This window comes from Exophiala spinifera (genome assembly GCF_000836115.1).
Source record: "Exophiala spinifera strain CBS 89968 unplaced genomic scaffold supercont1.7, whole genome shotgun sequence".
NCBI classification, from domain to species: domain Eukaryota; kingdom Fungi; phylum Ascomycota; class Eurotiomycetes; order Chaetothyriales; family Herpotrichiellaceae; genus Exophiala; species Exophiala spinifera.
Window position 1 is genome coordinate 2,558,205 of NW_015622519.1, and position 14,318 is coordinate 2,572,522.

Below are 14,318 nucleotides of genomic sequence, written 5' to 3' on the forward strand. Positions count from 1 at the left end.
AGAAGTAGCTTTCACCCAAAAGCTTGATGTCCCGCGAAAGTACATCTTCAAGACTGGGGGAATGGGCATCTTCCCACAGCGTGCGAAACAGGCGTAAAGTCCGGTCATTGAACAGCCTGGTTTAACTGCAGAACAGAGTCTGTGGCCGTGGATGCTTGGTCGCAAATCCCCGTTGGCCATCCTGACCAGCAGAAAGCAATTGGCGATCGTCACTAAACCAGCGGCATTGATGCCGACTTCCTCGGAAACCCCACTATGGGATCGAATGCGACATTTTTTTTGCTATCAGCCTCAAGACACATCTGGTAATTGCTCGCGTGCTCTCTCCGATGCCGCTGAGTCTTTCGTCACTGCCAGGTACAAAGAGTACCGAAGGTCTCGAGCGTTGGCTATCTCGGTAATGAGTCAGAGCCCGAACACAATTTCACCTCGATTGTGTCTGCTCGATGCTTCGAGCTTCGTCCGAGGTTATTGAACCAGGACCATCTGTCCCTTCCCTGACCGTTGACGGAGCATAGACGACTCGAAGTTCTATGGTCTGACGCCTCCATGGTCGAATCGATCTATCCACTTGGACATTTTTCCGGGTTGCCTCGCTCTTATGGAAGAACAGGAGGTCAGTGACGGGCCTCCAGCCCAGACGACCAATCATGCCAGTCCCATCGATGACGAAAGATTCAAAATATCATCATTACCTGCGGTGCTGGAAACGAAGACAAAGTCAGATTTGCAGAAGCTCCCCTCCACTCTACCGCCCAAGGCCACGGAAAATACTCGTCTTGACTTGGAAGCTGGCTCACAGCAAGATGAGCAGGCCATGAGCGTTCCTCGAGGTTCAAGAAGAGGTCTCTTCGCCTCTGTAACGATTCTTGCCGAAATCCACAACCCATATCTCTATTCAAGGAGCAGGAAATGGTTCATCACGTTTGTGGTTGCCTTTGCTGCGGCAGCAACCTCACTTGGGAGCGCCATTATCTATCGTAAGTACATCGAGAACACATTTGCATGTTCGTTGTCTCGGCTGCTGACCCATTTGCTAGCCGCCCTGGCTGATACAGCCCGCGACCTCCATGCGAGTCCCACGGTGACCAACCTGTCCGTCGCTCTGTACATGCTCAGCATTTCTTTTTGCCCGCTCTGGTGGTCAACATTGAGCGAGACGGCTGGCCGCCGGACGACATATCTTGTTTCGTTGTTCTTCTTTGTGCTCTTTGCAATCCTATCGGCCACAGCTAAGTCGATTGGTGTTTTTGTTGCAATGCGTATGTTGTCTGGTGGCGCTGGTGCATCCGTTCAGGCAGTTGGGGCCGGGACTTTGGCCGACATCTGGGAACCTTTTGAAAGAGGCAAAGCCATGGGTCGTTTCTATCTAGGCCCCTTGTGTGGGCCGCTCCTTGCTCCTATAATCGGAGGGTAAGTCACAACCTGGTCAAGTAGCACTCCTCAGACATGTCTGGTGGCGCTGGACATCGCCAATGCTGACGATGTTGAGTCCAGATTCCTGGCTGCCCGCTGGGGCTGGAGGAGCACTCAATGGTTTCTAGTCATCTATGGTGGAATTAGTCTTGTCTTTCTTCTCTTTGCGCTCCCCGAGACAGTCAGGGTGCACGAGGACCCTCAAGCCGAGGGTACTTCAGAGGGGCACATGATACCAGTCGCCTCAAGAGCCCGGTCTCGCGGGCAAAGATTGCTTGGCTTGTCTCGCCAGGTATTGCTCGACCCGTTGAAGATGGTCATGCTGCTCCGGCACCTTCCAATCCTCCTTACCGCTTATTGGGCATCGCTCGCCTTCGGCACATTATACATTGTCAACATTTCTGTTCAAGATGCCTTCGCTAAACCTCCTTACAACTTCTCTGTGTCCAAAGTCGGTCTGACATACATCCCCGCGGGCGTTGGGTTTATGGTCTCAGCCCTCTTCGCCGGAAGATGGGCCGATTATGTCATGGCGAGACAAGCAAAGAGAAAGAACAGGTATGATGAACGCGGCAAGTTGCTTTTGCGACCTGAGGATCGTATGATGGAGAATGCTTGGCTTGCTGCCATTGCCTTTCCTGTAGCCTTGCTGTGGTATGGCTGGAGCGCCGACCAGGGAGTTTTCTGGGTAGTACCGGTACGAAGACGTCTCGTTCTATATATATCTCCTCCTCTTGGAACCCGGACTGACGGAAAAATTCCAATAGTTACTTGCTACCCTGATTTTCGGCCTTTCTGCAATGCTCATCTTCGGCCTAGCTGTGACGATGCTGACCGAGTTCGTTCCTCGCAAGCCCAGTAATGGCGTCGCTGTGGCCAACTTCCTCCGCAACATCTTTTCCTGCATTGGTACTATTCTAGGGGATCCGTTGATTCGCGCCGAAGGAACAGGATGGATGTTCACAGGGTTGGCAATCCTCGTTAGCACGGGTATCTTGGTTATTTGGTGGATGAGAGCGAAAGGTGCCAAATGGCGCGTAGAAAATGAAGGCAAAGTTGGATAATGAAGTTGACAGGGCTAGAGCGATGACCTGATCCTTATTGTTTCAGGTCCCAGGAAATCTTGCACCGGCTAGTACATGTTAGTAGCGGTATCGACTGGCAACGAAACTATATTGGCAGTCCTTGCATGGTTGCAGCAGTGGTGGCATTCTGGGAGGGAGGCTAATTGGCCAGCTGAGACGGTCCTGTTGTGAAAATGCGAAGCGCGCCGACATGCCTATGTCCCATTAGGTGCCGTATATACAAAGTTCAGTCTCTTCAGCTGGACCTGGGACCGACCCCGTGAGACCGCGTGTATGAGTGGGTCGGTCGACACAAGATCAGCTACAAGTACTTCTGCGGTATTGCCCTTCGGGTCTTGTGTCTCTTCCGTCATTGTAGAGTGGTGTCTGGAGCTCCATCGTTCTTCGTATCATCCGTGTCAAGAAGACCGGCGAGAGGGGAGGATAGTTGAGGGGCAATAGGCATCGTAATCAAGTCAAGCGTCGCGTGGGTATTATCAGAGAGATTACGTGAATACTGCGTCGTCATGGTTCAATGAGCGACGTTGTCTCACAACGTAAGGCTCGCAACCCTTGCCATGTGGTTTTGTAATGGTCTAGAAGTAAACACAGTAGAAGAAGGAGAACGGTACGAGTAGAAAAGCCGCATGGAGCGACGGCACGGAACATCTTTGTACCGACGAGAGCGAAGTGCTTAGTCATCACACCTGTTTTCCCTTCACCCAAGATAGCGGACTAGCTACCTGTACGGAGTACTTGTATATACTCTTGCTCCTGACCGCAATCAGAATGATCGATTCTTGTCTTGCACTATCTGTCCTAACTGTCTACAACACACACCACAAGACTCAAGGCAGTGTGTGAGAGGGGTGCTCATGTCTGACCTTTCATCGGGATCCAAGCCCCAGCCTACTTGCTAGCGACTTCTTGATCCACTACCACTGCCGCTCGACCTTCTTGCTCAAGTTTGTTGAATTTGCGTACAACCTGCAACGTGGCGTAGTAGCTGAACGGGAGGGCAATGAACCAAAGGCCGCAGTTGATGCTTGCAGTGGCAATCAACACGGTGGGAACAGCCTGCACCCCAAATCCTACTGCTACGCCAGCAGTCTCTATACCCCGAAGCAGAGAGCTGTATCGAATCTGGTCCCCTGGGGAGTCGGACAGGTTACTGATGCACCAGTAAATGTAGTTCTCTACCATCCCAAGGCTGATGCGCTCGAACAGGTACAGACCGAAGCCTCGACCAAAAGTCCGCTGATTGCCCCAGTCAAGCACTGGCTGCGTGTGGCGGTATTCGTTTTGGATGATAACCGCCCAGATCCATGTCGCGCTGTTTAGCAGTGCGATCAAGGTGTATGTGGCAATGGCCCGCCTTTGCCGACTCTTGGTCCATGGAAGATCGACGAGCGAGCCGGTGAGCCAAGTTGCTAGCGTTCCTACAACAGCAGACATGAAGCTTCCTAGTGCCCGAGACCGCACAGTGAAGTAAGTCGCCAAATATGTTCCGGGATACGCTTGAATCCATCCAAAGTACCAAAAGAGTGGTGTCAGTAAAAGAATCGGCTTGCTCCGGATCAAACGCCACATCTGCTGCAGTTCGACGCGCCAGGCAATTCCTCTGGGTGCGTAGATGCGAGTGCCATCATCTCTTATAACCTTCTCTGGGTTCGACAGCAGTAGGCCGAGGAAGAAGCCCAGACATTGAATGGCGATAAAGGCAAGGTACGTCTGATAACCGACCTTGCCACGGTGGTTGATCTTGTGGTTTATCCCGAGGGACACGGCTCCCCCAATGATGTTGCCAAAGTTGCGGAAGGTGAACCAGGTCGCAATGTATCGGCCTCGCTTGTGTTGTTCTGGATAGCCTGTGGCAATGGCACCTTCGACACTCCAGAAAAACCCTGCACTGATACCACAAGCCACGGCACCAAAGTACACGAACCAAGTTGCCCCTGTACGGTTGTTGACGTACAACCCGGCCGCGTAGAGTGGGTAGCCCAATGCTCCCACAGCGAGCGTCCAACGGAACCCGATCACGTTGGTCAGCCAGGGCCCTGCAAAACAGGTCACTGTCATGAAGGCGTACAGAAGGGCATTGGCCGCGTTGACAAGGTCAGGACTTTGCGAACCGCCCACGCCCAGTCCATTCATGGCGCTCCAGATGCCAGGCGCGCAGAATGCGCATATTCCCACGACGAGGATCTGGAAGAGGGTGGTACGAAAGAAGGGATGTCGGCCTGGTTGCAGAGGTGGCTCCCCTGACTGTACGGGGAGGGGAGGCGGAGAAATCGCTATTTCCTGGTCCCCAATATCCAGGGCTTTCTTGCCGTCGAGAGGTTGTGTCGACATGATTGACGGTATCTTTCACACGATGTCAAGTTCGCAGCAGACACAAAGGGAAAGAATATGCCCCGAGGATCGCAGTGATAGTGGAATAGACAGGGAAAGTCTTAAGAGAACATCATTCTGATAAGCAGGATGGTTAATGTGCGTTTATCAAAGAATCCCTAGGCTTCCCCAAGGGCCCATGTCTGGGATGTTTCGACCCTCAGGAACGGATATCACCTCAATTGTTCATGCGAAAAAAGCACGCAAGAGAACACTGAAGTGACAGCAGACGAACACTCTACCTATTTCACAGGAGCCAAGTCTGCCTAAACCAAAGATAAGACTTTGTTATTGGCGACCTGCTCCTTGAAACTGTGGTACTCATTTCCATGTGCAAGGTTCTAACGCTACCCATTGGTCGCGATACTTGGAAGCGTACTAGCCCAGGGCACACTATATGAACAAGTGGATTTCATGAGCCTGAGAGACAGACATCATGCCAGATGACAAACTCCAGTCTCTCTATAAGTGGGGGGTTTCGTGATATTAAACCACGATGGCACCATATGGACAGCGGGGAAGTCCTACGAATACATCTGCCATGCCTCGGCTCGCCCTCAAGTCAACACATGGACTTCGGTGAGAGATATTGTTCGTTATCAGGCAGAGTCACAATCAATACTGTCACGGTTTTTGCAATTGCCTTATATCGCGGTTACCCAAGGTCCAGCTGGCCCTGGCGACTTCATCCCCTTCCAACATTGGATATTATCATATATCTAACGTCCCCTGAACGACAATGGCAGCCTCTGTGCAACATGTTTTAGGCCACCCACTTAAGCTCGACGGGGCATCATCACCTGTGCTGGCCTTTGAACCTTTCGATCTGCCGTCGACCAACCAACGCGTTCTGGGAGCACCACATCCTCCCAACTCGGTCATCCCGCTGGCACTACGACCATCTACTCACGACGATGCCGAAGTGTCTCTGGACACAGTCGTTGACACTATCAAGTCGCTCCAGGCGCAGGACGGTCTTCTGACCAAGAAACTCGCCCGCCACGGCACCCTGCTCTTCCGCGGCCTTCCCATTCGCAATGCGGAGGACTTTAGCAAGTTTGCCCACGCGTTTGGCTACAGACCTCACGAGATCATTGGGATCGTCGTGGACAGGCCGTTGCTAGCTCCCAATGTTGCGCCTGCCAACGAGGCTCCCAAGGAAGTCCTGATCTACAACCACAACGAATCTCCACAGGTACCTCATGCGCCCGAGTACATCTTCTTCTACAGCCATCGTGCTCCAGCCAAGGGCGGCGAGACGCCCATTTCATCCTCCCTAGAGATCTTCGCCCGCGCACAGCAGGAGATTCCCGAGTTCATATCTGAACTTGCCCAGAAGGGCATCCTCAGCAAGGTGACATACAAGGTCAACAAGCAGTATGAAGGAAACTCCACGCTTCGACAGGCATTCGGTAAGGAGATCAAGGACGGCGACGACGCCGCGACGAAGAGGGCCAAGATCGAGGCTCAAATAGCCCGCTATGGAAGAGGCAAATACACCACCTGGGAATGGATCGACGACGACGACACATTGGTACTCACACACCGTCTGCCTGCCATCCGCACTCAACCAGAGACTAATCTCCCAACGCTCTTTACTGGGTTGGCAGCGTACTATAAGACCGCACAGCTCAATCAAAGCGCCAGGAGGAACATCACCACCCAGCTTTTTGGTGACGGGACGCCGATCCCGGAGAAGTACCTGGCGCATCTTGCCAAGATCACCGACGAGCTGAGGGTCCTCCACAAATGGCAGCAAGGCGACGTGCTTGTGTACGATAACATCATTGCGCAGCATGGTCGACAGCCATGGGAAGGCGAACAAGCAGATCGTGTTGTTTTGGCTAGTCTCTTTGACGGCGAAGTGCCTGGAGCTTATGTGGATGAAGACTGGGCACAGGTTGTGCAGGCCCTGGACGGATGAGGCCATCGAGAACTTCACTGTATTCTAGGCTCTGGCTCTCTATGCTTACCCCAGGCTTTGGAATTACTGTTGTTGCTAATATTTCCCCTATGTGCAGTAGGCCGACAATGGGACCATGGGGTGTATACCAGTATATGCTCGACCCATTGCCAGATCTAATCACCTTTTTGGAGTAGATTACTACATTCATTGAAGCGCGAATTTCCGTTTATATCACGCTACTGTAGTTTTGTGTCTTAATCACTCAGTCATGCCTAGCTCGAGGCTTCTGCCGTGGCATCGTTCCCCTTACGACGGAAAGTGTCGTGAACAAGCATCATTCCCATATCCCTCAGTGCCGGATAGCTTTCCACGACGGGCCAGATGATGCACGCCGTAGCACTGAAGAAGACCCATATCAGACTAACAATAACCCAACCTTCGAACGCTGCTTTGCTGAAGATCCACCCGGTGCCGTAGAAGGTGAACGGGAACAAAATGATGGCGACGACAAAGAAAACCGCGCAGCTCCAATAAGCCAGCCTCCGGGCCCGGTGGTACGCCTTGAAATCCAGAGGCTCAATGTGGTTGGAGGTCAGATAGTCAACCACTTCGTTGCCCGTGGGAGCCGCAGCCTCGGGAAGCGAGGCACTTGTGGCCGTCTTGTTTGTCTCGGTTGCTTGATCAGACCCAGTAGGCTTCGTCTCGCTAGTGGCAGGATCAGCTGTCAGAGCTATGTCTGCCACTACTTCCTGTCCGCCAAGGGCGGCCGTCCCCCGAATCTTTTCCACTCGGGCAATGTGAACGGGATCTGTCGAGGTATATTTGTAGGGGAAAAGTATAGATAAAACAACCACGGTAATAGCTCCGGTACCGCAGGCTGTCGCACTTCCTGCCAGAGAGTTGGTCAAGTCTCCGGTAGTGACTGCAGTGATGGTTCCGGAGCGGATATGAGTCGTCACGAACCAGGCGATTAGCCCCAACGGCGAAGCAATCAATGGTGCGCCAATAGCAGCGGTCGTTGACACCCATGTTGGAAACAGAACGATGAATCCCAGCGGGATTCCGCCACCTCCGACAATAACACCGCCAGCTGTGATAATCCATGTGATGTCGATCCCACTGGCGCTCAGTCCGCAGCAAAAGGCCGCCAAGATCAGGGAGTACGCCACAATGCCGTAGTGTGCCTGTCTAACCAATTTCGAGGATGATGCCGACGGATTGATGTAGAGTTTGTACACATCGAACGTCCACAATGACGAGACTGCGATGAGCTCGGCCGACGCAGCAGACGTGACGGCCATGAACAGCAAGAGCAGCATCAAAGCAGCTCCATTCTTACCCATGAGGGCAATTGCGGTTGCAGGGGCTGCGAACCCACCGCCGATTTGCGCAGGCGTTAGAGGGTTGGGATACGTCGGGAATGATGGAGAGCCTGTCAGAGCCACAGCACCCAGTCCCATGGCCGTAGCGAATGCATATGGTATGCCGTACCATGCGAGCTGGTCCAATGCCAGTCAGTACATATCGAATAAACCGGCAATGAAGGCACTTACACCACCTAACAAATATGCCTTGACGCTGGTTTCCGGCTTTGAAGCAATGGCACGTTGCCAATAGGCCTGATCCATCCACACAGTCGAAAAGCTACCCAGAAAAATAAGAGCTGCGAACTTGATCCCATCCTTCGATCGGAATGTAAGCCACGAACCATCACGGTTTCCCGGAAGCGGACTGGCTTTGGAAGCTGCAACAAGTAAGTCGTAGACTCCTCCTGGACTCCCAACATAGTCGTTCGAGGTGTATAAAGTAAAGGCAAATATGAAGATTGCCACAAAGAGGATCACCGTATGCAGATAGTCGGCGACAAAGGTGCTTCGAAGACCTCCTTGGATCACATACGCGGCCACAGCGATGGGGATCTGCATCACCACCCGTGTCAGTATACATCTATACTCTCTTGCATGAGCTTTCCTTACAATGAAACAGGCTCCATAGACGTTGACTCCTGACAGTCCAGCCAAGACCTGTGATCCGCCGAGCACCAAGGTCGCACCGACAACTGTATCCCGCGCATGTTAGTGTCTTGGTTCTACATGTGGATATAACAAATTAATGAGTCACTTACACATATTCACAATCCAGCCAAAGAAGGTGAAGATGCCGTGAGCCACTGACCGTAAGTTAGTCTACTTGTCTATTTCTCAACGAGTGGCACACGTTACCTTTGCCATGGCGCGAGAGCACGATCTCCGGAAACGTATGTGCCCCTGGTACATCTCTCTTCACTCGAAGGGAGAGCAATGCGAATAGAATGACCTGTGACGAGCCGAGAGCCGCGTACCACATCGGACCAGATATACCATAGGCATATGCAAAGGTGGAGCTGGTCAACAAGGTCGCAGACCATGTCCAAGCCGAAACAATACCTGCAACGATGAGACCGGGCTTGACGTTCCGCGAGGCTGTATTGAACTCCTCGGATTGTTTGGTCGAGAATGCAAAGTATCTGTTCTGGAACTTGGTCGTCAGGATCATAATCAGACTAAAGGCGACGCCGATCCCTGCAATAATACCATAGCCAACCCCTTGGCTGAGCACCCTCAATTCAGGGCCGACCGAGTAGCTTGACATGATGTTTGACAACTGTGATTCAAGAATAGAAGAGAAGCTATCTTGGAGTTTTGGTCTTCTCTGTCCAGCCTACATCGGCCCACGTTTATATATCTGGACATGGCTATGTCGCAGAGATAAGACTGCCTCAGATATGTGGTCTCTTTGAATCGCAACTGCGCCCAAAGATAAGACATGCCAGACTAGACATCACAGAGTCTTTGAAATCAATGCTTCGATAATGTTGCTTATCTGTCTGCGCGTCAGGCGTTTTGAAAGCGTACTTCGCCGTCATCGCTGCGGAGTAAAGGTCCAGGCATCTCAAGAACGTTGCCGCCGTTGATAACTGCAACCGCGCCTACGCTAACGGGATTAGTTGCCAGCCGCAGACTATGGCGGCGACCGATGCCCTTGTGGGAAGCCCGCGGAGCAAGTAGGCGCCGTTGATATCAGTTCTCGACCACTGAGGGCGAGGATGTGTCTTATCATCGCAGCATATACTGCGTAACCCGTATACTTTATCAAGGCCAAGCGAGTTTCACGTTGCCGCAGTTGTCTATTTCTCAACAGCGGCTTCTGACAAGACGATAACTTAGCAACTGGTTTTGCATAGTTAGAGGTCAGATGGCTAGATCCATACACGCCACCAGGCCGGGTGAATGTTGTAGGAGATACTGATTCAATTCACTGAACGTGTCACCTATCAGGAGGGAACGTATATCCTCTTTCGCTTCCGCCTTGGTAGGCGCGGGCACTTGTCCATGTCGTGGAAACGTGTATAGTGTCCATAAAAAGGGGAGTATGCCGCTCTTGTAAAGCGATTGTAGTTCCCTCTGACAATTTATCCTGTGACCTCCATGATGGCTCCAAGTTGGGAAGAACGTGCTTCAAAGAAGAGAGAATCGATCCTGGCTTCCATTCCCTCAGAATGGCGACTGCCACAACCCCTTCCGTCTCCCGAGGCCCAGAAGGCCGTCGCCGGGTCTTATGTTCAACAGTTTTTGTCCGCCCGAGAGATCGAGATCACTGAAAGCGACGCGGTAACAATCACAGAGAATACAACGGCTGGTAGATGGAAGGCAACAGAAGTCGTGACGGCTTTTTGCCACAGAGCAGCTCTCGCACACCAACTAGTCCGTAACATTTCAGGATGATCAAAGTGATCAACTGGATCCATACTGACTGCTCGACGCGTAGACAAACTGCCTTCACGAGATCTTCTTCGATCAGGCGATCGAACATGCTAAACAGCTTGATGCAACATTTGCGGCCTCAAACGGCCCCATCGGTCCTCTACACGGCCTTCCGGTCAGCTTCAAGGATCAGTTCCATATCAAGGGCGTCGAGACGACCATGGGATATGTTGGCTGGATTGATACGTTCGAAGGCGTCACAGGAACCGGAAAAGAGAAGGAGGTCGATAGCGAATTGGTACGAGAAGTCAAAGCACTGGGAGCTGTGCCATTCTGCAAAACGAGTTTGCCACACACTGTGATGAGTGGAATTACCTGGAATAACATTGTAGGCTTCACATTGAACCCACACAACCGTCTTCTGAGCTGCGGGGGTAGCTCCGGAGGTGAAGGAGCTCTCATTGGCATGCGTGGGAGCCCAATTGGATTTGGGACGGACATTGGTGGGAGTATAAGGTCAGTCTGATCGTGAGAAAGTCCATATCTTCAAACGTGCTGCAGCTGACCGAACATGAAGAATTCCATCGGCCTTCAATGGGCTGTACGGTATCAGACCATCATTTGGTCGTTTCCCGTACGCAGGTGTGGCCAATAGTATGCCTGGCCAAAACACAATTCCCTCCGTTTGTGGACCACTGGCCACCTCTCTCGGAAGTTTGAAGTTGATGGTTCAAGCTGTATTGAGTCAGAAACCATGGCTTCACGATCCTGCAGTTGTCGAGTTACCTTGGAGGGATGAGCTTTACATGCCACAGCCTGCAGATGGCAGCAAGCTGACATTTGGAATCTTCCCTACCGATGGGTTTACGAATCCTCAGCCACCAATTAGGCGTGCGTTGGAGATGGTGCAAGAAGTCATTATTGCAATGGGCCACGAGGTGGTGGAATGGCAACCTCCGTCGCACCAAGAGGCAACACAACTCGCTGTAAGTCTTCACAGCCACGAGAAGTCGACGTGTTATACTAAAACGAACCATAGCTTGAGGTATTCACTGCTGACGCTGGAATTGACATCTGGCATCACATCGGGCTTTCCGGTGAACCTCTCGCAAAGAGCATTGCGCAGTTTTACGGAAAGGAGCCCGGTACGCCGAAGACGGTTGACAAAATGTGGGATTTTAATCTGCGTCTTCGACAATATCAGAAGAAGTACACGGACTACTGGACAAGCACGGCTACAATGACAAAGTCTGGTAGGCCTGTTGACGCCATTCTGACCCCAGTGACCCCTATGCCGGCATATCGATTTGACGGATCAGTTCCGATTGGTAGGATTTGTTCATAATTCGGATGTTGCTCGAGCTGAGACGTGCACCAGGATACACCCCTTGGGTGAACGCGCTCGACTATACTTCAGCCGTGTTCCCCGTGACCAAAGTCGACAAAAATATTGACACTTTCGACGACAAGTATCAGCCATTGAACGAAGCAGACAAGAAGGTGTGGGAAGAGTGTAAGTGTCCCTTTGAAGTCGGGACTTGTGCCAGGTAGCTAATAACTGAATATTAGATGACCCTGAGCTTGCACACGGCACGCCTGTTGGCCTGCAACTCGTGGGGCGGAGGCTCCAAGAAGAGAAGATTCTGGGATTGGTGGAGTTGATCTCGACATCGCTAGCCACCAAAGAGAAGACCGTGTAGTTCGGCGCGTAGTCTTGAAGAGTACATGCTGGCCTGGGTTCACAGCAACAATAGTCGAGTACCTAGTTGATTCATAGCCCTGATCCAACTACAAGTCTCTTCCCCTTCTGCCTGGGATGCCCGAATCTTCCAACATTCCTCTAGGATTTCCAGTGTCCACATTGTAATGACCAGGGGGTGCTTTCCTTCTTCAGGTGGTGGATTCAGTGCACGGAAGCGTGGATACTCTGATTCCAAGGCCAGACATCCAGCAACGCAGTTCGGCCAAGCAGGAATGTTTTGTGTCGAATGGGCGCGCATGTACTCGAGTGCGCCCAAGGTCTGGAGAACAGAGTTTCGAATTTCCGGGATATTTGGGTGAAAACCCGAGACGACGACGTGGAGAAATAATAGGGCTGCATGAAGAAATGTGTTGGTCATCATTTGGAATTCTTTACGCCGGCACGAATTTGGAGTTGAAGTCGAAATAGTATCCACAGTGCTGTGATAAGGTGTAGAGTGGAAAGCTTCGCATTGCGTCGAGGATGAGCAGGGCGTTGGAGCGCACCGCGCAGCACCTTCTTGGAGCTTGTCCTCTATCATGGCGGCACGGCGGCTCAGTTCTCGAAGACTAAGCGTCCCAGCCTGTGAGGCTTTCTGCTTCCAGTCTTTGAGGACGGCAATATCGAGAATGGTTAGGAGGACCCAATCCTCACAGCCGCGCATATCTCTGAGCCTGTTTTTCTGGGGCCGATAGAGAGCTCTGATGCGAGTGATAGCTTGGGCGGATTGCGAAGTCATTCCAAAGCTAGCTGTGGAACAGATGAACATGTACGTGTACCAATCGAGGAAGAAGTTGAAAGCAGACTGTTCGCCATCGGAGAGAAGGTGAACGGGAATATTGGACTCCGGAAGGTCGTCGAAGTCTTCGGATGGGGAGGCAGGTATAGGGGTTATAGTTCCATTGCCTGGGCTGGAGGGGCGAGAGGCTAAGTCAAGGGTTGATAAAAGAGCACTGGCGGCGTCGAGATGCATTGGCCAATCGGTGACGTCGAGCCCTCTTCTGGGAATCCAGAGCTAGAGAAGAAAATCAGGTCAGAACCAGGGTCCAGATGTAAAGCCAACGAGGGGGGCTTGAAAGAAGAAGAGAGTAGACGATGAACGCGGAGACAGGAGAAATAGGAACTACAAACCTCAAAAAATATAAGGTGAACGATACAACCGAGCGCCTCAACGCCGGCTGCCATCTGATTAGTAGCTGGTTTTTTGGCTAGTTGGTCGAGATGGTCGCGCAGATCAGCTACGCTTTGCAGATGTTGCATCTCCAGCTCGTGGTAGGGTTGTGGAACTTCAGTAAGCGGTCCAAGGGAGAACTGCGCTTTGTCGCACGCACTCAGGCAAATGACAGCCGTATAGAGAGGGCGAGTGCGTAGAAAAAGGTTGAGAAGCCAGCCTCGGCCATTGTTTGCTCCTGAATATACGTAGAAGGGGGCAATACGTCGAAAAATATGGTCCAAGTAGTACATCACCAGATTGAGGTCAAATTCAGTGAAGGGGGTGGGAGTCGAGAGAGGAAGGCTGGGCTCAGGGTTACGTCGGTTCGATATGTAAGCGGAGTTAGAATAGAGCAGGCTGGAATTGCTTCTTCTAGGATCTTGAGGCTTCCTGATCGCAAGGCCGGAGACCTCACCGTACGGAGGTGTGGTGCGCCATAGCAGCTGGGGAGAGCTGTCGGCCGTCGAGACCGAGCTTTGCTGGGGCCACAATGACAATGTCGGCGACGGAGACTCCACGAAAGCCGTACCATCCGTAGCTCCCAAGACAAAGTCAGGCCGATAAAGACAGAGGTCACTGATAGCGGCGGTTTTGCTCCGGCGAGTACGCCGTTGCCTGTAACTTTCTTTGATGCGTCGCTGGATTGTGTCCATCATGGCCTTCTCAGCAGGACCGCCATCCATCCAAGGAGGCTTTGCATCATAGCCGTAGCATGTTATCGAACGTGCGCTGCAAGATGAGCAGGCCGGACGGGCATCGTCGCACTTCTTTTTGCGAGCCCTGCATGTCCAGCAGCCTGTTGTCTTGCGTGGCATTGTTTGAACCGTGTCAGGAGTCGACTTCG

At 52.1% G+C, this 14,318-nt stretch overlaps 6 protein-coding genes across 6 annotated transcripts; 3 read left to right on the forward strand and 3 right to left on the reverse strand.

Moving 5' to 3' along the window:
* Positions 1-601: 601 nt before the first annotated feature.
* PV08_09940 (uncharacterized protein) lies at positions 602-2,480 on the forward strand (the record flags this gene model as incomplete). The annotated part of the gene is made up of 4 exons (XM_016384255.1): positions 602-980; positions 1,041-1,413; positions 1,498-2,113; positions 2,184-2,480. The coding sequence occupies 4 exons, from the start codon at positions 602-604 to the stop codon at positions 2,478-2,480; spliced, it is 1,665 nt and encodes a 554-aa protein (XP_016232878.1).
* Positions 2,481-3,389: 909 nt separating this feature from the next.
* PV08_09941 (uncharacterized protein) lies at positions 3,390-4,832 on the reverse strand (the record flags this gene model as incomplete). The annotated part of the gene is made up of 1 exon (XM_016384256.1): positions 3,390-4,832. The coding sequence occupies one exon, from the start codon at positions 4,830-4,832 to the stop codon at positions 3,390-3,392; it is 1,443 nt and encodes a 480-aa protein (XP_016232879.1).
* A 778-nt stretch (positions 4,833-5,610) lies between these two features.
* On the forward strand, positions 5,611-6,795 carry PV08_09942 (uncharacterized protein; the record flags this gene model as incomplete). Its single annotated transcript, XM_016384257.1, has 1 exon — positions 5,611-6,795. The coding sequence occupies one exon, from the start codon at positions 5,611-5,613 to the stop codon at positions 6,793-6,795; it is 1,185 nt and encodes a 394-aa protein (XP_016232880.1).
* A 254-nt stretch (positions 6,796-7,049) lies between these two features.
* PV08_09943 (uncharacterized protein) lies at positions 7,050-9,408 on the reverse strand (the record flags this gene model as incomplete). The annotated part of the gene is made up of 5 exons (XM_016384258.1): positions 7,050-8,276; positions 8,331-8,696; positions 8,754-8,836; positions 8,903-8,947; positions 9,000-9,408. The coding sequence occupies 5 exons, from the start codon at positions 9,406-9,408 to the stop codon at positions 7,050-7,052; spliced, it is 2,130 nt and encodes a 709-aa protein (XP_016232881.1).
* An 839-nt stretch (positions 9,409-10,247) lies between these two features.
* PV08_09944 (uncharacterized protein) lies at positions 10,248-12,220 on the forward strand (the record flags this gene model as incomplete). Its single annotated transcript, XM_016384259.1, has 6 exons — positions 10,248-10,520; positions 10,585-11,036; positions 11,098-11,506; positions 11,560-11,848; positions 11,899-12,033; positions 12,090-12,220. 6 exons carry the CDS (start codon positions 10,248-10,250, stop codon positions 12,218-12,220), a joined length of 1,689 nt encoding a protein of 562 aa, XP_016232882.1.
* A 39-nt stretch (positions 12,221-12,259) lies between these two features.
* PV08_09945 (uncharacterized protein) lies at positions 12,260-14,289 on the reverse strand (the record flags this gene model as incomplete). Its single annotated transcript, XM_016384260.1, has 2 exons — positions 12,260-13,276; positions 13,393-14,289. The coding sequence occupies 2 exons, from the start codon at positions 14,287-14,289 to the stop codon at positions 12,260-12,262; spliced, it is 1,914 nt and encodes a 637-aa protein (XP_016232883.1).
* Between the last annotated feature and the right edge of the window lie 29 nt (positions 14,290-14,318).